Source organism: Manacus candei, unplaced genomic scaffold, assembly GCF_025592945.1.
Source record: "Manacus candei isolate 608988 ecotype Guabito, Panama unplaced genomic scaffold, ASM2559294v1 h1tg000023l, whole genome shotgun sequence".
NCBI lineage: Eukaryota > Metazoa > Chordata > Aves > Passeriformes > Pipridae > Manacus > Manacus candei.
In genome coordinates, this window is record NW_026138071.1 from 24,345,467 (window position 1) to 24,367,319 (window position 21,853).

The 21,853-nt window shown below is 39.5% G+C and overlaps 1 protein-coding gene across 4 annotated transcripts in view; it reads right to left on the reverse strand.

Moving 5' to 3' along the window:
- The window catches only part of SPAG16 (sperm associated antigen 16), a 377,720-nt gene that overhangs the window by 161,347 nt on the left and 194,520 nt on the right, over positions 1-21,853 (reverse strand). For all 4 annotated transcript variants that reach the window (XM_051786775.1, XM_051786772.1, XM_051786773.1 and 1 more), the window contains exon 12: positions 19,160-19,345. In XM_051786775.1, coding sequence (XP_051642735.1) covers positions 19,160-19,345 — 186 coding nt within the window. The remainder of the gene's footprint in view (positions 1-19,159; positions 19,346-21,853) is intronic.

Here is a 21,853-nt window from a genome sequence, read left to right on the forward strand (position 1 = left end):
AGCTCAGGAAATCACAGATCACACGTTGCCTATTCTTTTGCTATTTAGAAGTGTTTTTTTTAAAACACCCAACATCCAACACACACATGCTGGTGCTCCTATGAAATCAGGACAAGCTCTGCCTCCTTTCCTCATTTTTTTCTTTTTTTTTTTTTTTTCTTAAAGCATGTGGTTTCTATGTTCAGCTTTATTGGAAAAATTGGGGGAGTGGAGGGTGATGCCATTTTAGTGATTAGTTGGGTAGTCATAATTACTTCTTTTATTGCTGTGCCATATTAAATCTCAGTTCAAGCATAGTAATTAAAAGCACCTATACAGCCAATTGAAATTAATGAGATTTTAAGCATGTTCTTCAGAGTCAGTGCCTCTATCAACCATCTTTTCACATGCCTTCCAGAGGGATTCATTAAATGCACAGGTACTCCCAAACTGTACTATCTTCCCCAACAATTGCTTTTCAAATCATCCCACAGAACAAAGACTGAACTAAACTCTCTCTCTCTCATATCTGTTCAATAACATTCTCCTGTGTGAGCTGCAATCACCAGCAGGGGAATTGCCAAGGTAAATTACACCAGAGTCACCTGTGAGGAAGGTGGACACAACATTTCTGAGGAAGTTTTGTAAGGACACACCACAACCTGTCTCCAACCCTGTGATATAACTGTAACAGTTAAAAGGAGAGTATTTTTAACAAAACCAAATCCTATCACTTTCCCATTATATGGCTTTATCTCCAAAATGTGTTTAAATTAGGCATAGAACTTTCCCAGCCAAGATCAATGGCCAAGTATAGCAAATGGGCTGGCTTAAGACATTAAAATGCCAGTTTGGTTTATGCTGTTATAAATGCATCCTATCATGTCTTTACACTTTATGACCTCTATTTTATTTCTAGGTAGCTTCACATATGACACATCCAATTATTCATGTCAAGAACGTAAAACCACCAGTATTTCAGTAAAAAGTGCCCACCATCATTTACGACAGTGATTTTTTTTTTTCTTGACCCATTATTTCACTAAATGTAACACATTTTCTAAGACATTGACATGTGAGGACACTTCCTCCATAAAGTACATTTGTCTCTGAAAAGAGACATGACGGTATGATTCTGTCAATACCAAACACTTTGTTCTACTATTACTTATCTTCAATAAAACGGGGCTCTCTTCAAATTGTGAACATTTGTTTGTGCCCTCTTTCAAACCAGTGTTTGACACTCGGAAAATGCAGCGCTAAAGGAGATGTTACCACTGTTTTTATGGCATTGTAAACATTTCTTCTCAGTATTTAGAAATGTTTAGAAAGAAAATACAAAAGTAATCCTTCTTTGTGTTATTTATCTTCATACTCAGCACTGGTGGAACATTTTAATCTCTGCAATCTGGGTGCTCCACAAAACAAGGAGCAGGCCCCCAGTTAAAGAGAAGCTGTAAGTCAGGGTTTCTCTAGCAAGGGTCAGTTTGCAGTTACTCCTGAGTTCTTCACACAGGTGAAATTACTTTACACTGTTGGTTTCAGGCAATTGTAATGGTTACACTTTTTAAATTCACAGTGAGCAGAAGCAGGATTAAGCATTAAACTCTCCTGCCATCACTCACATCAGAGGCTGCTTTGAGCTGGGCTGTGCAGGGCTGGCTGAATCCCACAGGCGTGGGGTGCACGGCCCACTCCCACTGAAAGCAGTGCAGGGTTTGCCACTGATGGCAGTAGGAGCAGGATTAGATCCAGGTTTATCTCCACAGGAGCCTGACAGCTCACACTTTTGGTCTGGTGCACAGTAAATTGAGCATGTAAAAGGAAACTGAGCTCTGAAGTGGTACAGACTTAACTGGTAAGTTCAAGGGTGCAGTTCTTCCCCTTCCTCTGTCCTTTTCTTCTTCCTTCTGCCAAAAGACAAGCAAAGGCTTCCCAAGTAGGAAGGCTTAGCCAAGGAAGAAAGAACCCCAAACATGACAGAAATGTTTTATTAATATTTTCTAGCCATATAAACACACATTACTCATCTGACTCAGCAAGTCTGTAAATCTGCAATAAAATCCTGGTACAGTCTTTTCTTAGACCTCATTTTAAAAAAGGAGAACTTAGGAGTCCTACTGTTTGAACACAGAGGTTCTGAAATGGATCAAACTGTGTCTTTTCATTAAACCGACCTAAGTGAATGTCAACAGTTACATTTTTGTCTTACTTGGTAAGTTTTGAGAGGCTGCAGCAGTTTATTTTTCAGAGTTCAGATTTCTCCTCTGAGATCTAGCAATGTTCTTTTTCCCTTACTTTTGGGGGCTGAACTGAGCATGGCACCTTTCCTTCAACACCAATTTCTTAGACTCAACTCCATCACCAGCCCTGCTTCAGCTCCTGCTGAAACCAGGAATAAGGACTACAGAGATTCGGTAGGTGAACAGATTCCACCCTGCTGCAAGAGGGAATTGCAGCCCAAATCCTGTCCTGGCTCTGCTGGTATAAGGAGCAGCTTGCAATGCAGGCCAAGCTTTGTGCTCACACAGGATGCCTCTACTCCTTCAGGTGACCCCCCTGTCTGATCCAAATTTGTCTAACACATTGCAAAACCCTAAGAGAAAGCTGAAAGGCAGCATCTGAGCACGAGTGGCCCGGAACTGTGGATCTCATTTGCTGAGGTCTGAGCACACTGAGCCCTCCCCCAGCCAGTCTAGTCCCACATGTTTTGGGGTTCACTCTTGCAGGCACCACAGAAGTGTTCCAATCTGCCTACAGCAGGGAGGTGGGCCAAAAGCAAGTCCATCAGTGTGCCCACAGGCTCGTGTTAACCCCCTCCTTGCACTCCAAACTCTCCCATTCCCTGGCATCCCCTCCACAGTGGTGGCACAGCCTCACTACCACCGACGCATTTGTGTGCTGCTAACAAGCTGCTCTGTCAACAGCAACACCCAAACAGAACAGGAAAGCTATTTTCTTGTGTTGGAAATGTATTTCATCTCCAGGGACCTTGCCTCCTTACATATTTTGCTGTTCTAAAAATTACTTTGTCCTATTTCTATAACTTGAAACAGCCTCTTTGGCAAATAATACACAGAAAGGGAAAATTGAATGTACCTGAGAACAAAAAATACAAAAAAAGCACATGCAGAACAGAAAAAGAGGGCAATGCATTACATTAAATGAAGTCTGATAGCTTGAACTTCAGATTCAGCGAGGTCTAATAGTGAGGGACATTTGGACAAAATTCCCCTAATAAATTTATAATTAACCAGCAGAAAGCAATGCTCCAGTCAGACTTCTATTCTGTGGTGAAATTAGATAACAGCCAAATAATCACAGTCCTTGAAAGAGCATTCTGTGAATGCAGGAGAAAGAGCTTGCAAAACTTCATGCCTCACCATTGGGATTAAAATGCTTATTTGCCTCAGTTCCTTGCAATTTATGTAACAGAATATGTATTAGTGGAAAAGCAGCCAATTATAACACCGTGTTTATTTTTCTGGCAGAGCTCTACTGGGCGTGTTTAAGTAGCAGCTGTGCATTTATTGAGCGTGTGGAAACTTCCACCACCAGTGAGATACTGAGCAGTGCACGAGGACACAGCAGCGAGGAAAGAAACCTCTTGGACAGAAAAGCAGCCAGGCGAGGTTTTAAGGGCACCCTGGTTGCTGTGGTGGTGAGCACAGCCGTGCTGACTGCCTGACGCCAGCCTGGAAAATAACGAGAACCTGTATTTGCTACCAACAGTTACTGAACGTGTCACAGCATGAAGTGCACACAGATAGTTGTGGGTTGGGTTTTACAGAACAAAAGACTCTCCCCGGTGCCATGTTTGGTTAGAACTCCCTGGCACAAAGAGACAAAAAAGAAATATAATCAATTCCCCTTTGTTGTTTGAATGATTCAAATACCACTCAAACCCAGGATCAATTTTGAAAACCACTGAGAATAATAAATATGATTGACAATAGCTTTATGGTTTTTATGAGTGAAAAGCGCAAATTACTGAAATAATAATATTGTACTTAGGCTTTCATTAGAAGGTGTGAAAACTGTTTGTCGATAATCTCTCTCCTTTTTTATTGGCTTGAAACATGAATAATGAATCTACTTCTATTACACTGAAGATTCAGCCTATTAACATCTTACATTTCTCTGAACAAAGGGTTGTGTAAGAAGTATTATTATTTTTATTATTTCTTGCTGCCAGAAAAAGGGGTTTTGGTGTGAAGCTAATTTTTTAAAAAGGAAAGATAAAACAGTAAGACATAAAATCTCTACCTAAGAATGGCTTATGGTCTTTTTGCTCTAACTTCCCCTGTTAGCATTATGATTTTAGATCAATATAATTACACCAATCTAATCACAGTGCACACTCAAAATAAGTGTCATTGGATGAGAAGAACAGTATCCATAATTACCAGATCAGACAGATTTCTACATTAATATAGTGACACTGTAGAATCCTTTAAAGATGTGGCTGGAATGGAGCACATCTTTAAATGTAAGGATTTTCTTAAATGTTCAGCTGAACCAGGACCAGAAGATACATCACTTTGCCAAAATTAGCCTAAAAACAGAACAGGAATTAGCACTCCCATAGCTGTCTCAGAGACACCACATGATTGTCCTGAATTGCAACAAACATGTTTTCATGTGGAGCTGTTCTGGAGTTTTGCTATAGAGCACATACATTTTCACACCAGACTGCAATATGTTCTTCATTCCCTATTACTGTGTAGGCTTGGTTGAACCTTATGTCTTGTCAAGGTATCTTTAGAATCTCACTAGTCAACACCTAATTGTTGGCAGCACAGGGCATTTTTCAGCTCATGGCAACAGCTGCTGCAAAAGCTCACTTTCCTTTGAAATTGGGCTCTAAATCAATTTTGGTAATTTATTTCAGCTACTTTAGTTTGAACAGAAGCCTGTTACTTACAGTCCAGATTTTTCAGAAGTGAGATGCATTTTTATATGCTTCAAATTTGGATTATTTTTCATTTGAAAAAGATAATATTTTCCCAGGGTTAGAATTAGGTCATCAAAAATGACTTTGAAAGTCATGGGGCCGGAAGAAGATTCAGGCATCTACACTCAAAATGGGCCTCTTGAGCCTCAAAAGGGCTCTTGAGAGCCCTTTCCAAGGACCATTTTGGTCAAATACAGACCAAGGCAATGACAAGGCCTTGCTTGTAAATCTGTGGGAAAGAACAATCCCTAGGCATGACCTAAAGTCCTTTTATTCTGACTTACTGAGTAATGCTCTCTCAGAGCAATAGATAGCTCTCCCAGAAACAATAGATTTGTTAACACTGCTCTAAGGAACTCAATTTAGTGGGCATTCCCAGAACATCTCTAATATACCCTGATGGGATTTGGACCCCACAGAAGCTGCACTGGTACCCACTCCAAGCATGATGCAGGAGCACAACCCCTACATTCCTCGACCATATTTCAAAATCTAGGCTTAGTTCTGCCCTCTGCCTCAGGGAAGTCAACACCCATGTGTTAAACCATCTGTTCATGGCTATGACTTCCTAACTTCTTCATCGAGTCTGTCCACAGGCACAAAATAAATTCCATCAGCTGAAGAAAAAGCTTTGTGCAGACCAATGGTCCTGGCACTCAGAGAGACAAGATCTGAAGCAGTCCCCCTCCAAGGTCAGCTCCTGTATTTCACAGTTATTGGATAAAATGCCATTTCAGTCCTCTGGACAGGACCTAGAACATGATCTGCTCTTCATCTGTCTGTGTCTCCCTTGCAAGACACAGAAAGCAGAACCACCTCTCCCAGAATTACTAACGGCGGTTGAGGGACGTGGGGCACTGAGATCAGAAAGGTGAGGCTTACATTATTTTTTGACTGTAACCCTTGCTCAGCAGTTTCTGCAAATCAAGTTTCCATAAGGGATTTTTCGGTGGGACAGTGAAGACAGGAGCACCAGAAATCATTTATTGAAAACCACAGCCTTATTTTATTAAACAATTATCTCCTACCCCCTCAAGGCATATGGGTACAAGATAATCAGATCAGTGCAATCTCAGTAATAATAAAATAGATCTAAACCATTTAAGCTGACATTAAACACTGCAGAGCGGGTACAAGCGCGTTTTCTGCTCAGCAGTTCTGCAGCCAAATAAGCAAAGTCTCGCTCCCTGGTGACAGTGGGTTATCCTCAATTATCATATCAGCTGACATCAGCACTGAACTCATGTCCTGTTTTCACAGGCAATATGGAGCTGCCATCATCTTATTATTTTGTCTTTTTTTTTTTTATTATTTATTTTATTTTTTATTTTATTTTTTATGACGAAAACTTTACCTGTAAAACTATTGCCTTTTCGGGCTGACCCTGAACAGCTCAGTCCAGATGTCTCAATTCCTCCAAGGACATACTGCTGCTGATTTTGAAAGCTAACAGTATATATATATATTGTGATGGATCACTGCCAAGTGACTTAATTTTGTGTGTGTGTATAATAATGCCTGTGTTAGAACTAGTTCTAACCAAACAGGTTATTGTACAGTTTTAGGCTTCTGCTGTTCAGATAAAACGTTGTCATGAAAAAAAATATTGCCATCTAAATTCATCATTCAGATGCCCTTTACAATGCATTCCAACCATCCTGAAGAATTTCTTTGTAATTTCTTTCATTCTCTTCCTTTTCACCGTGATCACATAATAAAGAATACAGCATTATATGCACAACTACTGACTGGTGAGACATAACATGGAAAATGAGAAATGTGACAATGAAAAATAAAATCTGAAATATCTTTACACCAGAAGACCAGATAAACTTACTGTCCTGTATTGGAATGCACATTTTCTCTTGAATCTTGGTATCTCACTGTGAGGCTGATCTGATCTACTTCTTCTGAAAATTCACTGACAATGTCATAAATAATTGCTTTTTATAGGATTTTAAGTCTGTAACAGTATATAACAGCACATTTTTTTCAAAAACACCACTCCTGTCAAGCCTAAAATACCTTGCCAAAGCCTAAGTTCATCCCATGGGGATCTATCATACCATATTCTCCAGAAATCTGCATGTTTAGGACAGGATTTCCAAACTTCCCTGACCACACAGAGTCTGAGATTCATATGGTTTTTGGGTGCCTAAACAATGGGATTTTCAAAAGTGACAGTGTGCCCACTCCAACATATTTTGAGTTGGCCCTTCGGGCACTTTGAAAGATCCAGCTCTCGGTGTGTGTGAAATGCAGAGAACCCCAAACACCTGCTGAGGTGAGAACTTTGTTCCCTGATTTTACCAGGATCAGGCAGCAGCTGAGAAGGGGAAGAAGAAGACATGGCTCTCTCAGGCTTCTGTCTGCCCAGAGTCACATTAAACCATGCCCTGGGTCTGCAGTGTTTCTAATGCAAAACCCTCACCTTCCTTCAAAAAAAAAATCAACTGTTGGAAAACTATTGACAACAGGGAAAAACTGAACAAGAACTATATAGGAGACCAGCAGAATAAATGTAGAGAACTTAACTACATCCACACAGTTTTTACAAAACTGACTTAAATCAGCTATTAGCCCTCAAAAAACCCCAAACCAACAACAACAACAACAAAACCAACCAAAAAAAAAAACCAAACAAACCAAACCCAACAAATCTCCTTTACCCCCTAAAACTCCAAACAAGAACTCCATCATTACTTTACCTCAGAATCCATTTGCTGGTCTAGCTTTTAAGTGATAACATTCTACACAGGATAGTAAAAGCAGTACCAGACCTTCATAATCTAATTTCACCACCTTCTTAATTTATTTTTAATAAATTTTTTAAAAAAATTATTTTTAATATATTTCTTTTCTATCTTTAACCCAACCCATCTGGAGGAAGGCTCCTGTAAGCAGCATGGGTAGCTCACACTGTCCAATGCACATGTAAAGGGAGTTCTGCCAGCTCTGCTCCCTGAGCATCCCATGCACATGCACTGGGCCCCAAAACCATCTACACACCATGAATGGTCCTATCAGAAGCTGTCTTAATGTTTTCTGATACAGAAAAGAAAATGCCTTTATCAAAGAAGTCAGATGAAGAAAAACCTATGGTCTCAGATTCAACAATGGAATGGCAAGTGAATGTTAGAGACCTCTCCTTATTTATTACTGTATTGCAAACCAGGAACTTCAGTCCTTGTTATTTTTGAAATAAAAATATTTTTTGTTTGACTGAACAGTCAATTGCAACAGTGCAGAGAACCACGAGAGCCTGGGCCAGGACTGTGTATTGTGAATTAGCATCATGCAATTACACAGGATATTAATGGATGGGTTTAATCTCCAGCATGCAGATTCACTGCATAAAATGCAGTGTTACCCTTGTCGTATGTTAGTTTATTTTCTTCCACTTTCTAAATTTACTGAAACTTCTTCAGGCCTATTAAATGAGCAAATCCTTTCTGAAAACAGTACAACAAGGCTGAAACGCAATAAATATAAGCACTTTAATATTTAAGTGAGGAAAATGAATTTCAGTGTGTTTTCAAATTGGTTTTCTTCAGTGCAGAGTTTCTTTATTTGTCCAAATAAAATGGATTTGAGTGGGTGGCAGCTTTAAGGAGTTATGCAGCGCTATTCAATGGCTTTGTGAACTTGGGAAGGTATTATGAATAATGGATTTGCTGTGCTCTTAAACACGGAGCCACAACAAAAACAATATCATTCGAGGTTTTCTAACAAGCAGCTGCTGGAGTGAAGAATAAAAAGTCTGGCCTACTGACTGAAGCTACAGGTGCATGTTTGTTGAGATCAGTGCAGCAAACCATGGGATTGGAAAGGTGTTTTCAGCAGGAAAACCACTCAAACAAAGAATAGGGAGAGCTAAATTCCCAAGGATACCTCCCACCACTTTGATCTGCTATTTTCTTACAAGTCCATTTTTACATTCTACACCATCCCCACTCCCCCCAGACAGAGCTGGGAAAGGGCTGGATTTCCCTTTGCCAACTGCTGGAGGGAAAGATTAACTTGAAACACATGCAGAAACTATGAGAGTACTGGTTTAGTTCCCTCCTTTTATAGATCTCAATATGTATCTCAAGGGGAGAGAGTCCTTTGCTTTATTTAGTAATTAATTTAAAAAGACTTTAATTTCATCAGCAAATTACTCAATCTTGAGCATTAATGGAAACAATATCCAATCATTTGCAATATAAATAGACTTAAAATGAATTTGAGAAGTGTGCACCTTGATTCTTTGAAAATGAATCTGCCCTCAGTCTGATAGAAAATCAGACCAGTTTGGGGCATCTAATCCATTCCTAACAATGGGCAAGTTTTCAATACAGGGGGACTGGAAAATGCAGCAATTTCTCTGAGGAGTGGACACTTCAGAGTAGGAGAAGGAAGGATGTCTACCTTTGAGGTGGGTGATCTTATCCTCATTTTCTTCCCAAACGTGCAAATGCAAAAGCTGTTCACCTTACACACACATAGGCACCTGAACTCTTCCACAGCCTGTTGAAGAGAACCTCAGTAATCAGGATTTCAAATTCTAGTCCCAAAAGCCTGACTGGTGTATTTGATAACCAACATATCAGTACTTGACAGGATTTTAATACCAGCATTGCAATTCTGAAAGTTGTGACATCACCTTATCTTGTTGATACATATAGATCAAGCAAGTCTACTAAAATCTTCAGTTGCACATAGCAAAGCTTAGTTTACACTATTGCTGAAGGTGCTGACTATGTAATCAAAGCATTGTCTAGCCATGACTGATAACCTGATATGGATCACTTAAAAGGCTGATACACTTAGAATTAAGTTTTTTTCTACCTGCAGAGCCAGCTGCTACTTCCCACCTAGCATTGCATATTCTGTCCTCAAACCCTTATCTTCATCTTAACCTGCCAAACACACTTAGCTCAGATCTATATTACTGTGAAACAAACTCTGACATTAAAATAAAAAGCTACAAAAAGGGCTTTTAAAATGGCAGAAGGTAACTGCAGTAGATCACATACAGTATTTTTACTTCTTTCTTTGAATTTCAGAGGAGGGACACCAGTAGAACTTCAGCCATGCTCACAGCATGCAGCCAACTCACATGCCCTTTATGCAACACAAACGCCCCAGGACCGTCTGCTCTGTATTAAATAATTCACAAATTTTGTTGACATTTTACTGCAGTCTCAATATTAAGATTCCATTATCTAGAATGTTTGTTTGGGTGACAGAAATGGGTTTGAAAGAGACACTAAAATATAAAGAAATTCATTGGTTTTGCATCAAGTGGATAATTCCAATACATATTTAATAGGTTTCCCACAGACACACAGGCCTTTGCAGGCTCTGAGTTCAGTAAATAGATGCATAAAAATTGTCTTGCAGATGGTGAATTGATTCCTAGCTGGGAAAGATATTGGTCATCCTAGAACAAGGGTTTTGTGTGATGTGTCTCAATTCACATCAGAAAACCTATGCTGAATATTGAAGTGCAGAAGGGAAAGTGCCAACATTTTTGTTTTCTTCATCTTGATCTTCACCTCCACTAAGGCAACCCTCCCTTATTTTCATGAGAGGATTCAGCCTGGATGTGTAAATAGTTCGCAGACTTAACCACTTGTCTCATGTGGATATGGGCTTTATAGCTCTTAAAGGCTATTCTGAAGAGTCTGAGGTCTGTCTCAATCCACACAGGGTACCAAAATAATTGTATCATATGTATGTGGTCCAACCATTTAGGGAAATTTAAGATTTAGGACAGAAATGAGCCCCAAGTTTTTGAAAACTGTCACAGAGAAAACCACTACTGGGCTGGAAACAGTATTTGTTCACATTTTAAGGAGGTACAAACACAATTCAATGTCTTACATCTTCAATAAAAGACCCAGGGCACATCTTCAATATGTAAGAACTGTTCAAGGATTTGTGTTCATTTTCCAGATGAGGCTAATCAAAGATGAATGTAGTTTGCTTTAACAGGATACACATGCCAGACAACCAGAGTTACAGCATTTGGGGAGAGGGAAGAATCTCTCAATACAAGGTTTTGTGTAACATCTGAACCCTTAAAAAATTCTTTTTATAAAAAAGGAAGAAAAAAGAAAAAGACATGCCAAAAGCATCTCACACACACACATCTCTGAAGACTGCCTGGAGCCAGGGGACAAGAATTCAAACAACAGGAATTTACATATATCAAGGCATCCATTACAGCAGACTTTTGAAATCAAATGACCAATTAATTTGATTTCAAACCAGAAGACATCAGCAGCTACAAACAGTTCACCATTCTCCATATGCCTGTCAGAGCAGTGCTGCTTGTGAGTAGTAAGATGTATTCCTGTTCTGGTTAATTCACTGGGGACACAAACAGGGGAACAACCTGCAATCACTTGTGCTGCAGCACACTGTGATTTTGGGTAACAGTGCTGCACTTTAACATGGATCACAGACTGTGTGTGTAATAGTTGCACTAACTGGTACTGACAGGATATGGTTGTGATGACAGAAATACATCATTTTAATGAACTGTTGTCTTCCCTGAATTCTGTAATAATATTTGACAGCTCTCACTGCTGTACGAATTACTCTGGTGGTACAATTCGGTTTTGGTTTGGTTGAGATACTGTAAGAGTATTTCTAGGAGAGCAGGTGAGGTAAAGAAAAGCCTGCCAGTAATGAGTGACTGTAGCATGAAGGGAAGAGAAGATAATGAGCCTGGATTTGGAGTGAAAAACTATACTATGACTTGAATTGTGCTGCATGTCTACAGTGGTGATCCTCTGCATTTGAATACTGAATGTAGGGCAGTGGAAACACCCTGTCAAGGTCTGAATAACATTCTGCAGGAGCCATAGTTACAGCACCTGCACACTTGCAAATAAGACAAGGAATTCAACTTGCACCTTGTCAAAGAGGGAAAAATCCAAGACCTGAGACTCCTACATGACACATGATCCGAGTGGACTGAGCTTTCTGCACCTGCCAGCTGCTCTGGTTGGGATTTGATGGAAGGAAGCCTAAGCATTACCTTCATCATTCCTCCTGCTCCCGAATTAGCTGTCAGGGAATCTAGGAGGCACTTTGATAAGTGAGGTAAACCAAGGAGAAAACAGTCCAACTTCCAGGTCACACTACCTCACCACTTAAATAAAGCAACTGCTGTCCAAGAGGAATCTCTCAGCCAGCTAGACATAATTTAGGAAATCTGTGCAGCCCTGGGCTGACAGAGGACAACTAAAACATAAAATCCCCAATTGCATCTAATATGTTTTTCCAAGCCATATTAGATGTTAAAATTATCAAACAAGGAAATTTCTGAGATAAGAAAGGGATACATCCTCTCATGTCAATCAAGTGCAACTGTCTCCACTATCTTTCCATAAAAGAAGATGGAAATCTTACGTAGATAACAATTGTAGAGTTCAGGTAAGCCTACTAGAAATACCTACAGGACTCCTAATGGAGCTACTTTAGAAAGTAGCTCCATTCATCACTTTAGTTTTAAAAAAATAAAGTAGTAACTTGATTTTTTTTTCTTCCCTCTCCATTAATCAAAACCTGTGCTGTGCAGTTCAAGACCAGTAGCAGAAACCAGAAAGCAAAGCACTTATATTTCTGTCTATTCAATGCTTTTGGAAAAAAGTCATAATATCCCTCTAACCACTAAGAAATTCAAATATGCTTGTTATGTACAGGCTAAATTGCCATGGACAGTTCTTGCAAAAACCACATGGATTTATCCAGACCTGCAGCCAAGGGTCACCAGTACAAACATTTCAGCAGAAGCTACACAGCTCCTGTCACATTTAACAATGTCATTAATAATCACAGAAACATCTGTTTCTCATGAATCTACATTACTACTGAAAATCCTATTCTTCTCACCCAGTAGGAACATTTGAAGACAACTAAATTTGACATTTTTTTAATGTTACCAAAGGATAGAAAGTTTTACCGATGGCTTCAGCTGTAACTCACCCTACGGGCTCCAGTAAAACCCTTCACCTCTTTGTTTAGTTTCACCAAAAGTAGACAATGGTATGACTTGCCCAGTTCAGGCATTCCATGGGAATTAGGTAAGATTTCTCTGGTTTTTTTGACTATAAATCTGTGACCATATTAAATATTTCCCATTACTGACCCCTGTTGTCTCATACGAACTCTAACACGACTAAGTTTCAAGTTTACAACACAGCATTCAAGCTACACTTCCTGTAAAGTTTTGTACTTTAAGATTCCTCTCTCTCAGTATTTAGCTCTATTTTCCCCTTAACTGAATACCTATGCTTTGGATATCATTTTTTTTCCCTGATAATTCACATCTTCAAATTGATTTTTACAATTGGCTCTCTGGGAATTACAACGACCAGGTTTTAGATTTTCTCGGTCCTGAAAAATGTGTTATGGAACCGCAGCACACTTATAAATGTGGAGACTTGGGCATGGGCCTCGTTTGGATTTGAGGGATTAATAGCAGCTTGTCTCTCCAGCACTCCTCAGAGGATTCCAAAGGGAATTCTCCTTTATCAAAATGGCAAGCGTTTCCTGCTGTGCTGTCAGGAGACACATTACAAACTACCCAAAGATGGTCCTGCCACATTTCCTCTGAGTTCTTCTACTTGCCTTCTAATTTCCTGGAGGACATTTGTCTTTTCTGAAAATAGATTAGCTTCACTTTTACTGGAATCAATTAAACATGGTATGTGGCCAGAAGAGCTTGTGGCTTCTGTCCCACCGAGAAGTGAGTCAGACAAGTGTCACCTGAAAGGGGGTATTTGGACAAGGGCTGGTTACACACCCTCATTCCAATTCCAAATGGGAAAGCATAGCTCCATTTTTGACTTTGACAATATTTACGAGTTTCTTCCAAGGAGATGTTACAGGATCCTGGTATGGATGCCTATGGCATGGTGAAAAATGACTACAAATCTGATAGTAAATATTTCATTTAAAAGCTGTCCATTGCATAAGGGAAAAGGAAGAAAAAGAATCAGAGTATGAGCGTCAAGGATGCCAGGAGAAGCCAGGCTGAACTCCAGCCTTTTCACACTGCTCTGATGGTACAAGGCAAATGGCTTGACTAGTCAACTTGGCAACTCAAGCAACATTAAATAATTACTTCATTGAGACTAAAGAAAAAAAAAATCCACTCCAAACTACAACAGCAGTTTAAAATAAACTTCAGCATGTTTTGCACTACACACGACCAAGATGTGTATTAAAGTAAACATGCAGTACCATCACTAATGTTATCATTCCAAGGAAAGCTAGAGCTGAGGAGGGGCTTCTCATGAAACAAATTCCAGCCCTCCTTGACATCTTCAAAGTAAGCACTAACCCTAAATTTCCCAGAATTAAAATGCTTCTTGTGAGAAGAAACAAAACTATAAACAGCAGTTACCGAATGGAGAGAAGTTAAGACAGAATTTTAATGGAGGTTTAAGAGAAAAGAAGGAATTATTCAAACAAACTAGGAATTAAAGTCATATATATCTGACACTTTGGTAAAGAAGTGAAAATTCCAAGTCTTGTTGTAGAAAAGCAAAAGGTGTCAACAATTATTTTCATGTATATAAATAAGAGACTATATTAATGCCTTACTAACAAGATACTATCTTAGGGGTTGTGCAGGATAATTAACAGCAATCATGACAGATTAGTTACTTTTAAAATTTGCACCTGAACAAATCCACTAACGGATACTAGTAATGACTGAAGATTGATGTAAATCCATATTTTAGAATTTTAAAATATAATTTGATTACGGGAGAAACTTCCAGGAACCACACAAAAATTGTCATGTTGAATGAAAAGGAAAACAAAAAAGTGATGGATTATAAAACAGCAAACAGAAAGCAGCAACAGCTCCAATTCACAAACATTTCTTCACCCTGAGGTCTGTTACAGGACAGCACAATTGCATTTCTCTGTGGCCTAATTTCCTGTATTTTGCACTATTGAAAGAAAGCAGGCAAAAATGAAGAACTGGTCTAATGACTGTATAATGGATCAACTGGAGGAAAAAAAATTCTAAATGTTCTGACTTTGCTGCAAATAATTTCTTAAGCTCAAAGCATAAATAACAATGTTTGCATTTAACATACAGTGTACAGCATATGTTTGCAAAACTAAACAACTGCCTGTGTTTACACGAGATACATGATGCTCAGCTTGATTTGCATATCAGAGATCAGGCTGTAAATCTCTGATGATATTTACCGTCGGATAATTGAAATTAATCCTGCCAAAATGACTTTGACAGTCCTGAATTTACAGCCTGAGAAAACAGCCCTGGAGCTGCCTGCTGAGCTATGAACACAGTTGGCTCTGTGTCTGCAACCTGGGCTGTGCTCCTGGATAAAATCCTCTCCCAAATTAGAAGCCTCTTCCTTTCTTCCCCAGCTTCTGGTTCAGGTTGATTCCCATAACCATTAAGCAGTTGAGCTAACTTCAAGAAGAGCAGATATGTCTCTGTTTTGCTGGTTTGGTTTGGGTTTTTTACAGTTTTTCTAACCATAGCAGGTACATTAGTTATCTTCCTAGTTATCTTCCTTCCCTGCCCTCTCCTCCCCAGTGTTATGCCATTTGCTTTCAATGTCCTTTAGCAGTGGCCAACTCTCCCAGCAGAAAGCATCAAGACATTCCAACACCAGAACTCAGACTCCCTCAAATCCTTCAGTAACTTGGATCATGGTTGTGTCTCAGCCTGTGCCTGTCTCTTCCAGGAAGAAGGGATGTGCTTGGATGTTTGTTTGTTTTCTGTTTTGTTTGTTAAACTCAGATTGTCTCTTTAAACAGAAGGCACATAAGTTGTCCAGGGGAACAACGAGGTTAACTACAAAGCTACCTGATGTTATCCTCCTGTCAGGAATGTTACCTGTGCCTTGATGTGTGATTGACACACAAAAGAAAAACATTTGTGAATATTACCCATAGCAAAAGAAAATAATAAAAAGACCAGATGTAGTTTCACCTTCTAAGAAAACAAAATTCAAATATTTAGTAGGCAGAATTTTCTTATCATTGCCAAAGAATTACGTAATTTATTGAAACTGTTGGCAACCTTTTCCAATTTAAGAGATGTTGCATCTTGTGATGATTGTGAAAGTTGCACTTTGGGTTTTGGTGCTAGAAGATAGCAAACAGCCTCCCCAATTTCTTGATACCAAATTTACAACTACAGAGAATGCTATATATTTTTCAAAAGCAACATTTATAGACAGAAAAGTATGTTTCTAATGTATAAAAGGGGCTTTTTTCAAAGCCTGGAAATAAAAAGACAACTGCCACCCATTACAGAAATGGATGCACTTTTATTTGTAGCATTTATTTACAACATAGCTCTTTCAGAAAGGTGGCAGTGATAGCTTTGATATTCATCTTGCTTTCCCCCCCCTACAACCTTCTGCTTTCCAGGACTATCCAATTTGAAAGCAGGCATCCATCCAAATATGTAATATTAAGGAAGAGAAACAGCTCTCATTTATAAAATCTTAATTCCTTGTCAGTGGAAAGAGTAAAATCGCTAGATTAACTGTGATCACTGATTATTATCCTCCCACAAATATGCTATCCTGTGCTCTGTCCCCTGTTCAGAGCTCGTGTCAGCTGGCAGACACCTGGAGAGGGAGAACGCTGCAGATGACAACTGGATAAGCACATATTCTGTGGGGATGAGAGGAAAAATAACTTCCTAGGCATCATAAACCCTTGTGGAAAGCTTGCTCCACCCTCCTGAGCTGCTGTGCACCCCCAGTCTGCAGGAGTCTGGAGGAGATGCACATTTACTGGTACCCAGCACAGCTGGATCGGAGAACTCCAGGCACGGAACGGATTCACAGGAGACACCCCGGGAATCAGCTGGGATCAGTGCTGCCAGACTCAGCCAATTAGTACTGCCAAGTCAAAATTCACTGCAGGTTCTTTTGCAGAGCATCTCCATATATAAGCACCAGTAAATTAACAATCCAGTGGAGGATCTGAGTGTCATTAATCTCAGTAATTTTCCCTTATTTCCAAATCAGGCCATATATTCTGCATGGGCTGATTTTCACTTGAATTAGCCAACATGGGCATAAGGCCCAGTTGCAGCTGACTGCTCTGGAGTCAGGTCTCCAGGCAGGATGTCTCAAGCCTGAAACAACCACGTCTTGTCATCAAATCCCTTTTACAGAAGCCCTTCAAGAGCATCTCATGTTCCCACCGTACTTGTTCTGTACTAAGTGCATATACCATGTACACTCCTACAGCACATCCTACAGATTCATCTCAACAGATCAGCTAAACAGAACTCAACTGGCTTTTGGACTGAGGTAATGGAACATAACCCAAGTTTTTACTGGGAGCAGACTGAAAGCCCACCAGTGAGGACTCCCAGTGAGGCTTTTTTGTTCCCTACTCTGAATACTCCTATTTTAATCAGGTTGTGCCACATTTTTTGTCACCTCCTGCTGCCTTTAGCCACCGAGATTTCTGCATGACTTCAGGCTGCAATAATTCTGTGCCTATAACTAGCCTTTCACATCATGGCTGTGTCCTTACTCTCTTAATTCAAATGCAAAATGCAGATCAGGTAGACTGGAGGTAGAAAATGAGAGTTGCTGATGACTGTGAGGGGGAGGCATGGGTTGGCGGTGAAGGTTTGCTTTGATTCCTCTGACTACAAAAGCCTCCTTGCTAGAGAAGATATTTTAAAATGTCTAAACAAAACCTCTGTCTATGCAAATTCAAAACCATTCTGACATAAAATTAAAGCAATTCTTGCCATTATTTCTTAAAGGTCATGAATATGCCATAAAAGATGATCAAGGCATTAAGTTACTGCAACAGGTTAAGAGACAACAATACATTAGATTTCTGGTGTTTCCCTTTCTAAGGAAAACACTGACCATTAATTCTTATTACTGATAGTAAATGGTGGAGGCATCATCTGTTATCAGAACTGGCTGACAATTTCTGTTATAAAATCCACTTCTCAGCTGTCTTGAACTTTGCCAAACTTTAACTGGTTTGTCTGTGTTTTATAAAAGTTGAATATGTGCTTCAAGCTTTCATTTTAAGTAACTGCTCTCAGCCAGAATAACCTGGAATAATTCACGAAAGGATATATTTGTTATTCCATTTTGAAAAAAAAGTTTTGAACAGTATTTAATGCTTCCTCAATTCACAATCTTAAAGCAAGACTGGAAGTCTGATCCTGACAGAGTTTTAGTCAGCTCTCCAAAAAGTCTGGGTGAATTACAACAGTTTGGAAAAATCTCAACTCAAGGCTCCCTGCAATTGCAGCAGACTAAGAGGGATTTAGGAAAAGGAACGAAAGAAGAAATTCTTCCTTGCTTTTTCTGTGAAGTTTCTTTCCCTGCAGTGGCCAACAAGCTTGAAGGACTATTTCATCTCGTGCAAATGCAAAAGAAAAAAAAGACCAATAGCAAATGGAAAAATCCATTAGGGCTGGATAATAAAGAACCAGGGAAAAGACCTGTAAGACTGGAAACTTCTCTGTGGACTGGTGACATTCAGTTGTTAAAAATCAGACCTAGTACAGTACAGTGGTGCCAGTTATACCACTCCCAAGTAATTCAGGAGTTAAGAAGATGCAGTTTGGAAAAAAAAAAATCCATTCCATTTCTTTAAGTTGTAAGTTAACCAAAACTGAATATAATTGAAGAAAGTTCAGGAACTAATAATTAACTGGTAAGCAGGAATATACTAATATTCTACAAGCACCTTCATAAAAATGCATTTGTCTGGATAATAAAAAGGTATACATTGATTTATTAATCAGGAGTGACCTTGCTGAAACACATATAGTGACTTTATATTTCCACTTGGCCAACCTTAAAGTGTGTTGCATACTTAGGAGCTAGAAATACTACACAGAAAACTTACTCAAAGTTTTAGTCAGTTACTTATTTAAATTATATATTTAAGTTCCACAAAGCTCTTACCTTAAAAAAAAAAAACAACACCGCAGAACAACAGATGCCAAGTAAAAGCAAATATTTGTATTTTGGCACTATCTGAAATCCTTCCCATCTCCCTGTTTAGTAAAGCCTTTATCTGGTAAACCACATCAAAGTCTGTTTTTTCCAGCCCTCTCTTTAATTTATCTGTGTTCTCCAAGTGAACTCCACCAATCGATGCTAAATCGAGCTAAAACACAAACCCGTGGTTATTAAGCCCAGTTATCAATTCCCTAACACAGCCTCTCCAGGAGCTCCCTACCTGTTAACATCCCAGATTTTGCTCGTGCTGTCCAGGGAGGCAGAGGCCACGAAGTCCCCCCGGGAATGCCAGGAGCAGCCGTGGACGGCGCGGGCGTGGCCCTTCAGGGTCAGGATGCACCCGCGCCTCGAGAGGTCCCAGATCCGCACCGTCGTGTCCCCGCTCGACGTCACCAGCTGGGTGCCACTGGGAATGAAAACAGCTTTCAGCAAGGGTCCAGGTGAAGATGTTCTCAAGGGACACAGCAAAATAATTTACCTCTGTTTAGAAATAACTAGCAATTGATGTTATGTTAAAATACATACAAACAAAAACCCCGTGTTTGAAAACATTCTTGTTGTTTTTACTTGACCCGGTTTTCTGACACGTCGCAGATGAAGCGGTCGCTTATTAAATATACTATCAAAAGACAAGGAAAGGAGATAGGAAGGAGATATCTCCCACAGGAAAGTGAACTTCCAAAAATTACTTTCCTACCTTTTGTAGTCTGTTTATCACGAGAGTTTATCAATAAAATAAGTAAGCCCAGAGAACTGCTTTCAAAACAGAATAAGACAGATTAAGGGAGAATATTTTCTTATTTCCCAAATTCATACCTTTCTACATGTAAATTATTATTAAAAGCATCCCAATTTTATCTCTTCTAACTCAGCATAAACACTTTAACACATTCACTCTCTCTTGGGGTCATTGATATATTACATGAATGAAAAATACAGAGTTTAACTCAGATTTTTTGACCAAATCTTCAGATAAGTGTAATTCTGTTTCCTTTAAGCATGAACATATGGCTTCAGACTAGAAGTTCACCTGTAACATGTTCTATAACAACTAGTAGAGGATTCTTAATTAAAAGAAAATAATAAAAACAAGTATGTGGAGTGAAACCCTTATTAAACTCTCCCAGCCCCAGCCTGTGGCTCAGGATTTCTCTGTGCTTAACAAGCACATCCCATGGAGTTTTTTCCCCACGAGTAATTGATTTTTGAACATATGCAAACTTTTGGCACCCACAATCTCTTATGTCAATGAATTCCAGAATTTAATTACGCATTGTGTGAAAAGCTATCTTGGGGTCTTAAATACCTTACTCCATTTCACTTGATGCTCCTAATTCTAATACTGTGATTAAAAGTAAACATCTACTACACATCCACCACCTCTAAATGTGGTATCAACTGTGGCATTTCAGGGCCCTGTTATATTTTACTGCAAAGCTGAAGATTCCTGCTCTATCGACTCATTCCTCACGCAGACGTCATTCCAGCTCTTGGGGCACATTCACCATCTCTCTCTGTACCTTTGCAGCTGCAGCTGAAGAAACAGGTACCCAAGGAAGTGATACAGCAGCACAGCAATGTTTCCTGGTTTATTCTGTACTCTTGTAATTCAGGCAGCATTTTTGGCCCCACCACAAAGAAGCCGACCACAGCGGCTCCAGGATTGCTCTCCTCAGTACTGATAAGTAGTTTAGACCCATTCTCAGCTATGGACAATTAGGGCCATTTTTTTGTTATGTGCTTTACTTTGTGTTCCTCTGCATTGACTTTCATCTGCCACTTCACCACCAAGTCACCTGTTGAGACTGGAATCTTTTCCTGTAATTCTTCACTTGCTCCTTTTTCCCGTCCTGGCTAATTAGCAAACTCATCCACCTCATTCTTTTCCCCAACTTCCAAGATGGTCTTAACTTAGATCCCAGCACAGATCCCCACGGGACTCAAAAATTCATCTCTCCATTCTGAAAGCGACATTTTATTCCTGTCCTTTCACCACTTTTTCAATTCACAAGATAAATTTCTGGTTTATCCAGGACAGTTTTGATTCCTGGGGAGTTTTTGTAAAACGACCTCCAGAAGAATTTACTGCAAATCCAAGTGTATGAAATTCATGAATCTCCCTTGATCAAATGCTCAGCAAGCCCTTTGGAGAACCCCCAGCTGATTTCTGAGGTTTAATTTCCAAAGCCATGCTGATACCCCCCCGGGCTGCACTGCAGTAAATGTATCCAGGTATCCTGTCATTTTGCTTCTTAATATAATTTCTATCAGCCTTCCCAACATAAAAGTTAGATCAATCCATCTGGAGCGCCTTCATCCCAAATTCCTTTAAAATACTGGAAAAAAAGTTAATGCAGTCCTCCCAGGAATATTGCAGATTTTCAGTCGTGTTTAATAAACAAAAACAAAAAACAGGAAAAAAAGTGTGCGGATAATACACAAAAATACAGGTCAAAAGTATTTAAACTGTAGGTTTTCAGACCAATTTCTGCTGTTATCTCAGCAACATCAGTAAGATGACCTTGCTTTCAGGATCCCATAAACTCTGGTTTTATTTGAATAATGGCAAAGGTGCTATCACAGGCAGTAGAAACCCTTCTCCCACATCCCTGGATATAAAAGTGTGGGAAGTGAAAACAGCTCAAGGGTTGATTCTAAGCGCTACCATAAAACTTCAAGCAAGAATATACTCTGAGATATTCAGTTCACTGCTGCAGTTCATAAGAAAAAAAGAGGGGGGGGGAAGAAGGGAAACAAGGGTTTGGGACCTGTGGTGTCAAACCTTCTTTTTTATATTCTTCCTCTCCTCCTTTTCCAGTAGATGTCCACCAAATTGCTTGGTAAAGTAGCTACTATGACAGCTTGAAATATGTGCATCATTTACCTGAGAGATCTTAGGGGGGAACTTGACACC